General features: G+C 40.3%; 1 protein-coding gene across 17 annotated transcripts in view; it reads right to left on the reverse strand.

Moving 5' to 3' along the window:
* DNM3 (dynamin 3) overlaps positions 1 to 13,065 on the reverse strand; it is a 658,236-nt gene that overhangs the window by 29,611 nt on the left and 615,560 nt on the right. For 12 of the 17 annotated variants that reach the window (XR_015143475.1, XR_015143474.1, XR_015143472.1 and 9 more), the window contains one exon: positions 12,524 to 12,760. Coding sequence is in view for 12 of the 17 variants with exons in the window: in XM_086344642.1 (XP_086200768.1) it covers positions 12,524 to 12,760 (237 nt within the window). In the remaining 5 variants the exon portion in view is untranslated. Of the gene's footprint in view, positions 1 to 3,727; positions 7,611 to 11,134; positions 11,519 to 11,760; positions 12,164 to 12,523; positions 12,761 to 13,065 lie in introns of those variants that run through there. The other 5 variants (XM_086344643.1, XM_086344639.1, XM_086344637.1 and 2 more) reach the window with 3 other exon arrangements.

The following is a 13,065-nucleotide window of genomic DNA, read 5'->3' on the forward strand; positions in this document are numbered from 1 at the left end:
CCACCTTGCCACACTTCTTTCACTTTATTTTAAACGTCTGACTTGGGTTCCACCCATAAGGATGGTACAGATAAATCCACTTCTGTGGTTGCAGCAAAAAGGCAGCTTAAGGGATTATATGCCTACATGAACTCCGCTCAGTTTATGATTTGTAAAAAGAATTAGCCAGGCAAGGTTTTAGCACAGAAGGAATAGCACAAGAACAAGAGAGAAAGTGTGCATTTAAATCATTTCTTAAAATACACTAAAGATTGGGCTAATTCTGAAAATAAACTTTGATTAAACATTGTATATCAACTCATTTTGTTTTCTCTCATTCACTCAATAAGCCCTGTTTATGTGCTAGGTACTGTATAAAGCGTTAGGGGTACAGAAATAGAGACAGTCACTGCCCAGGAATCTCTAGTCCAGCTGGGAAGAGAGACAAGTAAACAGTGTCACAGCTGGGTAAGTGCAACGACAGGATTATGCCTCAAGCGTTTCAGGGATACCTGGAGTCTTAGACTGGAGTTGGAAAGAGGTTGGGGTGTTAAAAGGGCTTGAAGAAAACAGAAAAAGTTGAGGGTGCCGGCATTCCAGGGATAGGAGATAGTACGTATGAAGGGGGTAAAAAAGCTAGAAAAAGTACTGTCAGCTTGAGAAATCAAATGTCTCATATTTTATCACAAGTGGCAAAACTACTTGTTTTAATCCAAGTCCTAATTCACAAAGCAAAGTTTTTAAGGGTTTTTTGTTTTAAAATATGATTCCTAAAAAGCATTACTTCTGACCTTTTTATATTTTAGTTTCTGTACTATATCACTGACAACAGAGAAGCTAGGTAGAGAAAAAGACTAAAAGGTTTGCAAAGAAACAGAAGGTCAGAGGAATATAGTGATGAGAAAACTACACAGAGACAAAGGAGGTGGTTTTGAAAGATTCACACGCACATGGTTATTGAATGAAGTTAGGCAGTGTCCCCTCTGAGGACTTTTTTCTCTCTTTGTCTCTTTCTCCTCTTCTTTCCCTTCCTTCTGTCTCCCTCTCTACCTCTTTCTCTCTTTCAAGAAATCCCCAAAGAGATCTAAGAACTTACATGCATGGATGCAGAAACCTAGTCCCACTGATGGTAGCTGGGGCAAAGCTATTTCTAACCCTCTTCACGGTCTTCTGTCCTCTTTTCCCTGCCCTTCCCCTCACTCCCACACCAGGCACCAGGGGAGGGGGTTGGCCAATTCAGACATTTGGGGGAAGGAGGAGAGGTTGGGAAGGAGGTGCTAAGGACCAGCTACTGGGAGAGGCGAACTTTTACTTCTGAGATGTACACTGCTTTGTCACCTCAAGTCAGGGAGAAGAAATGAAAAGAAACAAGGATGGGGAGGAAAAAGGCAACACTGGATCTCTCTATGAAACTGTAAAATTCACTTCTGCATTGGAAAGGTGGGGAAGACCTTTTCTCCTTTCTGACAGCAAGAACCTTCTGGGCATGAGTATCCGACTTGGGGCCTGACCTCAAAGGGGGTAAATGTGTACTGAGAAATATAGATGCAAAAGTTAACTTTCCAATTCCTCTTATTTTTGTAACAACAACAAAAACTGAGCATGAGGAATCTGAAGATTTAGAGAAGATTTATGTTATACCAAGGTTTCATTTTTGCCTGATTGTGAAACCTAGTGAATTAAAAACCCAGTTTTAAACGCACCACATGGTATTTTTCTGGTCATGTATCAATCCGAGAGGAAAAAATGGAGACGAAGTACAGTTTACTAATTAGAATCCCAGTGATTAAAAAAAATTCCAGCAGGAGGAGCTCTAACATGCTTTAGAGTTCAAGCTTGAAAAACAAAAACACTGAAAGCAAACAGAAAAACAGAGAGGTGGTGTGCTTTGCAAGCTGCCATGTCAGTGAACAAATATGTAACGGAGTCCAATTAAATGCTCAGTGCGAAGACAGAATGGCCCACATTTTCTCCCTTCCACAAGTCTCCGTGTTCTGATGCAGTTAAACTGGGCACGGATCTGTGGTGTCAGGGAGCAAAAGGTTGATTTCTAGGCAAGTGTAGAAATTATTCTTTTCCTCTTGAAGTATCATATTGTTTCTAAATGAGTCTTCTGACGCTGGCTCAAAAACTGCCATTTTAAAATGAAATCTTCATCGGCGTTTGAAGGCACTACAAAAACTCCTGAATGTTCTTCTCCTTTACTCTGCGGCTTGTTGGACGCTTTTTTTAAAATGAGAGAAATGCTGTGTTTGTAAAAACTGGTGCTAAAAGGGCAAGGAATCATAAGTCCCCTGGGCCATGTAAAGAGTCTGCAGAAAGAATTACAGCTTTCTAACACACTCACACACATCAACTGGAATACAAAGAATTTACTCAGGAAAACAGTGAGAAGTATATGAATTTAACAGTTACCGGATTTTGAGGGTAAGCCTTTCCATTCTGGACAGTGTTGTGGGAGAGGGATAGACAAGTGGGTGCACAGTATGATCACAATTACTTAACCTGAAGGAAATTTTCAACCAATCCCTTCTAATCGTTCGCCAATAAGAAGTCAAACTTTTTGTTTTACACCTTAATGGTATGCCCACATTTAAAAATTTTATACTCGCTCCTACAGAAACTTTAACTAGACCAATTCAGGCCAAAAGTCACTAAATAAAGCTAGTCTAGACGGAAAAATCTATGAAAACCATATGTCTTTTAGGCATCTGTCTTACAAAAAACTGCCATCATCTTGGAGAAATAGTTCACAAAATATGCTTTTAGGAAAACACTGCTGTAATGACCATGGGAGCTGTGCTCAAGAAGACGGCTGGGGAGAGCAAAGCTAGAATGTTTACAAATAAGAGGCTCTCATTTCTACATATATCTGTCTGTAACCATCACTGAGAGGATGGGCAAAGGCAGATGTAATTTATATTTCCACTCTTCTAGAAGGGATCAAAAAAGTTTACAGTTTTGTTCCTCCACACCCCCACAGAATGTTAGACCAACGGATCTCAAAGCATCTCTGTTCTCACTCACAGAAAACTGTTTTGAATAATCTTGTACGTGGATGGGGCCAAAAAACCAGAACATTTTCTTCTGATTATTACCTCATCTGGCGGGCCTGCCAAACACAGCTAGAAGGCAGGTGTCCGACAGAAGTAACCAACGGAAGACCGTCCTATATAATTGGGTGTAGTGCCTAACTTAGAGACAAAAGGGATCAGAATGACGGGGAGTACAAAGCAGGAATGCAATGAGAATGCAGTAAAGACAAATGTCCTAAAACCTTGCCTTTCTGCTTTAACATCGCTTTCCGGACTGGAGACAGTGGTCAGCACTACCTTCGTTATTCTAGCTCCATATTTTTGTACCTCAAAATGCACCTTAATAAGTGGTATGAAATCCACAGACAAAAATGTAAAGGTTAACTTTAATGATAAAAATAACAACATATAGACAGAAACCTGAATAGTCTACAGAGACTGGGAAAGTATTTGTAAGTTGCAAAGATTCCCTGTGACCCTCAAGAATATTTTGCTGAGACTTCTTGCTCTACAGGGAAGGGAACAACACAGTAACCGTGGTTATCGGTATGAATGCCTCATGTGCTGTTCAGTCACAAGACTGAATAAACACTATATATCAAATGGAAAGGGTCCTGGGTTGAAGGAGGCGAGTATAGTAAAAAAAAAAAAAAAGAGGGAAATCTACAAGATGTCATCAATCACACACCAAAGTTTTAAGCAAAAGCAAGAAACACGATTTCAACATGTTTATTCAAAGATACGGTGCCTCAAAATGAATTTCCAAATACTTATTAGTTTTAGAGTATTAAGATGGTAATAGGGTAGTTTAGAGTGTTCGAAATATTAAAACAAATCAAGGAATCATATCAACAACCCTCATCACAGATCCCTAAACTGAACTGGAGAGCATTTAAGTAGGTTAATCAAAGTCCGCTGATGAATTGCAGGGATTTTTATGGTCCATTAATTTCAGTCCTGAGAGTTCTGATACTACTACTATTACAGCTAAAACTATAACTTTTCTTTCTTTCAAAGGATATGTACAGCATGGATTTATTGTGACTTTAGACCCAGTTACGTGGAGGGAAATTACTGCAGTGGTTTCTCTAGTTAACACATTTACTAATGTTTCCTTAATTTTCCACCCCAAGAGGCAATAATTAAGGTAGCACTGGCCTCACATGAAGTTTTATTATTTTAGTTATTAAAATACTTTCCAATACTGCTAAGAAGTAAAAAGAAATTCTAGTTGTTTTAAAAATAAGTAGACGTTTTCCTCATTTTTATAGCTTTACTCCATGAATGGTGGTCTAAAAGGCAAAGCAGAGTGCAGACTTTCTGGCGAAAACACTTGAGCACGAGACTAGGAGGAGATTTATTTGAGGGAAAAACTGCATTCACTCTTAAAATTGGCTTCAAAAGCAATCCTAATATAAAGTTAAAAAATGCACATGGTACAGAATATACCTTACATAATTATCCATTTCCAAGTGGAATAATTTCATTTTAGATTCTCTGAGCTGCAAAATATCTTTAAAAAAGGCTTTCCCATCTCCTCTTATCATAAAAAGTCTCATGCTAGATGAATGTCAAATATACTGAAATGTAGATAAAGCTGCTCACGAAAATCTGAAACCTAATACAGGTATCTATTTACATGGTGGAGGCAACTGGCATATTTGATTGTAAAATAAGATTATTTTCCAAATCATATTCAGAGCCACCTGAGGTCTCCTTTCTCTCGGGTTTCAAAATTGCCACTGATGCCTGGGGATTCACTTGTGGTGATATATCTAGTTGGTGGTTATCTAGTCTTTCCCTTATTCTCTCTTTCTCAAAAACAAAACAAAAACAGAAAAAGGATAAAGTTTACTTCTAAATTTTATATTAACCTACACATTTACTGGGTTCCCATAACAGCAGCAAGAACAGTATTATCCCATTTTTCAGTGTTTAATCCCAGTGGGGGAAAATGCTGACTTTATGAAGATTTGGAATTCTCCATGTGTCTGAGCAATTAAAATCAAGAAGGCCTGGCCTTGTCATTGACCATGAGCAATTGAGAATTTTGCCATTTACCATTTTGATTATGCATCTTTCCCCCTGGTCCTTGGATGGAATGTGTTCTTTCTACAATTCATGTGAGCTGATAATTTTGGCTGGAGAACAGGAGTGGACAGTTCCTGGTGTTTATGGGAATGGTTAAAAAATAATTTCAGAAATTAGAGCACTCGTTGTTTGTGGATTTGCCTACCATGTGGCTCTGATGCCTAAAAATTAGCCAGAAAGAAAAGAAAGTATTGTGCCATGATGAGCCTGCCTCAGTTCTTTGTGGCTTTCGACACTGCCCTCTGTAGGAATTCTATTTATGGTCAGAGTTGCCACATGAGCTTAAACTTCATCTAAATACTGTTAATGTGGCATCAGTACACAGGCAGATTCTTAGAAACCCAGTGACTTTCCAACACGCCCCTCACCCCCCACCTCCTCTTCTACATTTAAAAATACTGGCCAGACTAAAAGTGTAATATTCTTTTGGAAACGGCACTGGGTAAGCCAGATGGATTTCATTTGGCAACTAAAGGGTGTAAATATATGTTTAGATTCAGAGGTTCCCCTAGACAATGGTTACAAGATGTTGGCTACAGTAAGCTGAGGGTTTCAACGTAGGGCATTTAAAAATTCTATATTTAAGCAGCAATAAAATAAAATAAAATTATGACAAGTAGACAACAGCCATCAAACCCTCAGTTAAATCCTCAGTTCCTCTCTCATACAACTGGAGGTAGGCATGTAATTCATATTCTGAGTGAAAAATGCAGCATTTACATTTTCATGTTTAATTTCCTGGCTATTTATTGGCTGAAGTGGCTCTAGTAAGCTAAATTTCACTTCTGATTTTTTCCTTGTAACTGATAAATCAGAGGGAGGAAGAAGCATCCAGCAGCTTATTCTTGGAGCTGGCTGCTTACAGAAAATTTAGAGGTGAAAGAGCCATGGATCATGCTGTGCCATGAATCTCTGAAGTCATTGAAAAACATGCCATCTGACCATAACTGCCTGAAAATGAAAAATCGTTCCCCGTAAAACCGTTCTTTTCTTACAGTGAGGGAGACAAAAGAGGGCAGTGATGAAACAGAAGTACTAGCTTGTGTGCGTCTACAAGACTGTGGGTCTGCTTACACTGGGTAGAATTGTTTTCTTTTCTTTCAGCTGACATCAACTTGTATGTAGGAACATTCAGCAGATTCCAGCTGGTGACAGTTGGCTGCTGACTGGCTACAGGACGAATAATAACTATTGACTGTGCGTTTTTCACCGGACAATGGCTCTTGTGCCAGACTCCAGTCTTGGCTGTTTTCCTCGATCAGGTGAAACCAGGGGTGGATGGGCTACCCTGAAACTCAGAAAGGCTTTCCCTTCATTGTTGAAGCTTAGCAATGTACAGCCCCAAACAAGAACAATGACAGAGCTATTTGCTATTATTTGTTGTGAGACGTGGAAGAAGTTGTTTTGTTAACTCAGTGCCAGTTACCATGGGGCTGAGATGGTATATGGTCTATTGTTATATTTATTGCCCTGCTTTCTGTCTGCATTTCTGTTGTTTGTACTGTCTCATGTAGATCCTTTCTTATTTTCCTTTTTCTTGTACCCTCCTGCAATATCAGATGTTTGGAAAAGTAAGATAAGGGGCACATTGAAAATTTAAAGGCAATCTGAAGTCTATCTTGACACAGCTGTAAAGCTCCCACATTCCTGAGCCTGACCTAAATAGACTGCCAGTCAGTCTGGACTGTGGTGGGATGGAGATGTTTGTGTAAAGTAACTCAAGTTTGCTAGACCCAAGAAGGAAACCACCAGACTAATTTACTTCCACTCAAACTAGAATGAAACCAAGACCCTGAAGAAAGAAAACCTTTGACATTAACCATTGATCCACTTTAGTGAATTATTATGTTACAACCAGAATCACTGTGGTATTTGAATGATTTTGATGAAATATTTAATAGAGAGGATCAAATAAAATTAAAGACATTTTCTTTAGTGAACATCTTGTGGCCAAATTCCTATATTCATGAAAATATATTAAGCATCATGACAACTCATGGTAAACCTACAACAAATTATTAATTACATTTGGGGTTTCAGTAACAAATTCTGTGACATAGTAGCCTCACAATATGCCTCAAATATTAAGAATCAGAAACAATGCTTTGAAGGTGTTTCTAGTCTCAGCAATTATACTTTGTAAAAATCCTTGCTTGATTTTTAAATCCAGTTGCTAAATATAATAACTGTTCCCTGAAAAATCAATACACCTAATCATAAATTTATCTGTTTGTTCTTTAAAGGAGAAAGATGGTGAGGAAAATAGAAAGCTCATGGCTGAAATCAGAAATCACAAGATGAATTCATCATTCGTCCAAAGACACTCAGCTGCTAAAAGAAGTCATGCTTTTAGAGGGCTGTTGAGGAGGGAGTAAGTCAGGATGTTTCCAGAACATGACTGCTGAGGAGTCAGACACAGGCTAGTCCCACAAGTTGCTTAACTGTCCGTGAACCCTGAGCCCACGACTTCAAGGCTCGGCAGCTTCGTCCTTCATGGCACCAAACCTTGATATTAGGGATGCAAAGACACACTCATAAGAATCACAGGTTTTCTCTTATTCAAAATTTGGGGAACTGGCTAAAAACAAAACAAAACAGGGGAGCTTTATCCCTAGGTGAAAGGGATTCTGTGTTATCTGTCAGTTAAATCAATGCATAAAATATGTATGCATAAAAGAGACACGGTACAGAAGACATCAAGGTCAACCATTTAAAACAAGATTAAAGAGAATCAAAGGGCTTTTACCTTTGTAAAGAAAAGAACATGCATGCATGGACTGTCTCTTCACATAAAGAACTGATGTATCTTTTGCTATGGTTAGTTGAACCATGAATTACTGAGAATGTGGGGCTGTGAGGAGACTCTCAAGGTGCTCCATGTAAAGTCAGGGAAACTAAGTCATGGAAGGAGTGCAAGTGGGAGGCCCTGGGGTAATCTTAATGCTATTCCAGGGCTGTCCCTGCAAGGCAGGGATGCCGGTATCACCATGGGCCTCCCCAGAGAGAGACTCTTTCTATCCAGCACTCTTGATATCCATGCTGTGTTTCTGTCATGTGAATGAGCTGGAGTAAAAGCTAACCCTCTCCTCTGATTCACTTGTGTCATTTTTAAAAGACACCATCAGACTTGGTGATAGGGGGTGGTTAAAAAAGGACTTCTATTTTTTTTTTTAAGTTTTTTTTTTTTTTTAAATAGAAGACTGGGTGATGAGGTAAGTGAAGTTTGCTTTTCCTTGGATAGAGACCCTTCCTCCCACCCTTATCCCCTTTTGACCGTTGCAAAATAGCTTAGTCCAAGGAAAGGGGAGAAGACAAATGAATAAAATAATGCCAGAGTCACCGTTGCCAGGAAAAACACACTCTGATTCAGTTAATTTGTTCTGTTAATGTCAAAGGCTGTGATTCCCAATTAGCTAATTTTAAGAAGCTCTAACTGAAAATAGCTACATCAGCCCTAGACATTAGGATCCTCAAGTAAAAGAATAGGGCCCCTAAAGAGGTACTGAGGTCTGTTTAAGAGTATCTTGCTAAACAAGGATACAACTAAATGGGGTTTTCCAACTGGGTTTCAGCCCCTCCAGAGAAGCTGATGGAGGTGAGAGAGGAGGGGGACACACGAAACCGTCTAGCATCAGAAAATGTTCCCCAAGTCAGATTTATGTACAGTCAAGTTTCTAATGGTAGAATCATCCCTGTTGATGAGCCTCTTTTGGACAGAAATGCTTCCCTAGTTCAGGAGGAATTAATTAAAGCAGGCATGTAGTTTGCAATATTTCTAGCTCCCTCACTGAAAGGCTCCATGCACATAAACCAGAACAGTTTGAGCAGCTGAGAAAACCTGGGCCAAAAATGACTCCACCAGCCTCTCTCCTTCCTCTTTCTTTACATTGAAACGGAAAGATAAAATAATAATCACTTAAAAAAAAAAAAAACAAAAAAAAAAACACCCAGAATACTCATGGTTTCTGTACAACTGTAAGCACTTTCATTATGTCTGAATAGGGTCATAATAAATCTATGCTCTTAAAAGTGAAGATCATAGCCTGCTAATGAAACTCTGAATTATCCGGAAGAAAACTAAGCTCGGGCACACAGTGCATGGCAGAATCCTCTGCTGCTAAAAGTTCAGTGTTTGCCTTTGTAACATTAAAGCCCAACAGGGAGCTGGCGGGATACCCCTTGTGCTGTCTTGTCATATTATGAGTTTCTGGTTTCAGATAAAAGGGGAGAAAGGGCCCTTAAGAAAGCAAAGGACTGGGGAAAAAAATTAAATTTCCTTCTCGGAAAGCTAAGGGTTGGTTTTCTGAAGATGATGGATAATGGCATTTCAAGTTTTTTAGATTTTAATAGAGAAAATGGAGGCAAGTCATGGAGGGAAAAGAGAATACATAAATAAATAGAACAAGGTGAAGTTTCCACAAGAATTCCTTTAACTTTTTCTTTCTTTCTTTCTATCTCTTTCTCTCTTTCCTTTCCTCTCTCTTTCTTTTTTTGAAATCTTAAACCTCATTTCTGGCTTGCATTTGGTAGGATTCCCGCTCTGGCTTTTATTAAAAACAGACTTTATGTGGTCAGAATTCTCCATCTAAAGCTAAACTTTAATAGGCATAAGGATCCTGACAGAGTCTTTCTTGCTCTCTCTCAGGTGACCACCCCCCTGCCCCTCCAGGGATTTCCCTCCCAATGCGCAGAACTGGCGCTGAAACTCGAAGGCTCAGCAGAAAACAACCAACTTTCCTCTTTTACTCAGAACTCTCATTTCTGTTTTACATTTGAGACTCTTTGCAAGGCCAGATCAAATTAAGTCTGGCTCTAACTTGAGAATACCCTAAAAATTTTGAGTAACACAACTGTTGTCCTATAAATTCCCGAGTGCAGACGACTGAAACCTGGAGGTTTCCCTCTCCAGCTCAGGCTCGGGAGGCTGATTCCTGCCGGCTACCCTCTGTGAGTGAGCTCAGAAATACCAAGGGCAACTCCACCTGGCTTAACAAATCAATTTAGCATTCAGCAGTATCTCTGAAGGGTATTAGCAAGCCAGCTTATCTGAAACAAAGAGGTGAAGCAGCCAAGCGAGCAGGCAAAGACATGCACTTTCATTCCTGAAGACAGGCATCCCCAGGTTGCTCTGGTTCCTTCTTATAGCTAAACAGACAAAATAGCTGACTTCAAGGCTCCTGTGTGGGACTCTAACAGCCCTCCCCCAATGGCCACCATACGTTCTTGGCACAATGGCAGACCTTTTCCCAGTCAATTTTAAGTTTCCTAAAATAATAATTTAATTTTGCTTATAAGTGAGGCTCAGCGCTGACCTTTATGCTTGATTACATGGAAGGGACAGTCTTTTGAATGCTGCAGTACAGAAGTTCTCAAGGGGAGGAAGACTAACTCCCCCAAACCAGTGACAATGTCTGGAAACATTTTCAGTGGTGACAACTCAGTGAGTGCAACTGACATCCGGTGGGTAGAGGCCAGGATGCTGCTAAACGTCCTAAAATGCACAGCATGACCCACACAACAAAAACGTCAGTAGCGCTGAGATGGAGAAATCCTGACATTATGGTTAGGAGACAGTTTTGGAGTCAGACTGCTTGGTGTTGAAGCCCAACTCTGTTAGGGCCTGGTTGAGTGCCTTGGGCAAACAGCTTAACCTCTGCATCTAGTCTGTAAAATGGACAATCACCTAACTCGTGGGGTTGTTGTGAGCATTCAACAAAAATATACGTGCAAAACTCTCAGGACAGCGCCTAGCATACATTTTGGTGGTGGTGATTTAGTCACTAAGTTGTGTCCGACTCTTTTGTGACCCTACGGACTGTAACCCACTGGGCCCCTCCATGCATGGGATTTCCCAGGCAAGAATACTGGAGCGGGTTGCCATTTCCTTCTTCAGTGGGTCTTCTCAACCCAGGGATCGAACCTGGGCCTCCTGCATTTCAGGCATATTCTTTACTGACTGAGCCACCAGAGGCAGACACGACTAAAGCGACTGAGCACGCACGCACGCAAAGCAAACATTGAGAGCTCAATAAATATTATCATTTTTATTATTAATACTAGAATTAAGCTCAGTTCCAAGTACATTATAAATCAAATTTTCTGAGGTTAGAGGAAAAAAAAAACTGGTTTGAGAGTACACATATCCTCTCTGATGGGGACCACAATGGTGATGGCAATAACATCCACTGTGATTTACAGTTAATGAGACTTTTTCAAATATCCCATCTCATATGATTTGAGCAACAACCTTGGTGAGTCTTTATTTCATAGATGAGGAACTCATGGCTCAGTCTGAGTTTCCCAAGACCTGTGGCAAATCAAATCTTCTGATTTCACTTCCCTTCTATTCGTCTACACCTCCCTTTGTTTGGTGGTTTAGGACACCCTTCTTCTCTTCATTACACCCAACAGCCCTGAAGATTGAAATAAATGTAAGCACTATAATCAGAGGGTGAGGTGGTTCAGACTTCATGGGTAGGCAGAAAGCACTTCTCTTTTGACAGTACAAGCATAGTAAGGTTTTCCTTCATGGAGTATACAAATATTTTAATCCTCTGAATTGAACTTTGAAAAAACTAGCTTTCTCTATGGGCTATTTTCTTTCCTTTTTAAATTTCTGGTGTTGGAAAAAAAAACAAAACCCTAATTCCCTCTATTTTCAAAATCTCTAATTAATATATTGACTGTAAATGTATGAAGGTGAGACTATAGTTTCAACTATATGTGGTATACATGATTTCAAGTTTCAGTTATTTATTAGCTATTTTGTTTCACAATTAAGCCTGAAAATCTGCTTATAAATGCCAGAATGTATTATTCAAATGTACATTGTTCTATTTATTGTCAGTGACCGCACACAGCAGTCATATGTCTGTGTTAAAAAACAATTGCAGATGAATCAGCCAGATTTTTACTCAGCCTACATTAAAGTTAGTGACATTGGGTTTAAGGGTCAAAGTTCGGAGGGCAGATGGATAATATTCCTTGAAGTCAGTGGTTTTATAGAATTCCTCTGGTAATAGAAGAGGCTAGGCCTTAGCTTGTGATGCTCTGGTGACCTAGGGTGCACACAGCTTGCAGCAAACCAGCCACTGGCTCTTTCACTTCAAAGTTCTCTGTCAAATTCTACAAATAGCTGCCAAAACATCATTCATCTGGACCTAAGTTTCTGTGGTTCATTTAGTTTGTGCCAGTAGAGAAAGGAGAGTGTAGTTCATATATTGGTTTCTAAATGGAGTCATGGGCTCAGCAATCTTCCTATGATTCCTCTCCTGGGGGAGGGGATACAGCAAACATGTAGGACAGTATCTCTGCCCTTTTCTTTTCCAAATCAATTTTGTCTGTCACGCTATGAGAAGAGAACCCACGAGCATCCCACCCCGCGACCCCCCTACTTCGGCCGCGTGCAGAACACTCACCTCGGGACGCTGGGAGGGGCCCTAGTGGGCCGAGACGGAACCTGCGGAGGCGCCCCGAACGAGTCACTGCTGTTGGGGAAAGGAGGTAATGGGCCCGGCCGGAATGGCACTGGCGGCGCCCCTGAGTGGGGTCCCGGGGAGGGGATGGCGGGTGCTGGTCCCCGGCCGGACGTCGGTCGTGGGAGAGGTGCGCTCAGCGTCGGCCTCCTCTGGGTGGTGGGGCTTGGAGGGGGGGACCTGGGGACAGAGAGAGACATCAGTTTGCTCATCCTCCTTTCCATCAGAAGTCATCCTTAAAAATATGTTATAATTGACTATGTTTAAAAAAGTATTGTCTGACTAACTCAGATACACATTACGGATATTATAAAAGGGTAAAAGGTGAAAGGAAGTTTCCTTCCCTACCCCTTCCTCTGTGGAGACAACCAGTATCTTTTCCTGGGTATCCTTTTTATCTATATTCTATATTATCTTCTCTCTCTCATATATATACATATATATATGCATAAATTGCTTTTTTGCATACAACATTCTACAATTTA

This window comes from Bos grunniens, chromosome 16, assembly GCF_055505025.1.
Source record: "Bos grunniens cultivar Pamir isolate PY7600 chromosome 16, Bosgru_T2T1.0, whole genome shotgun sequence".
Lineage (NCBI taxonomy): Eukaryota > Metazoa > Chordata > Mammalia > Artiodactyla > Bovidae > Bos > Bos grunniens.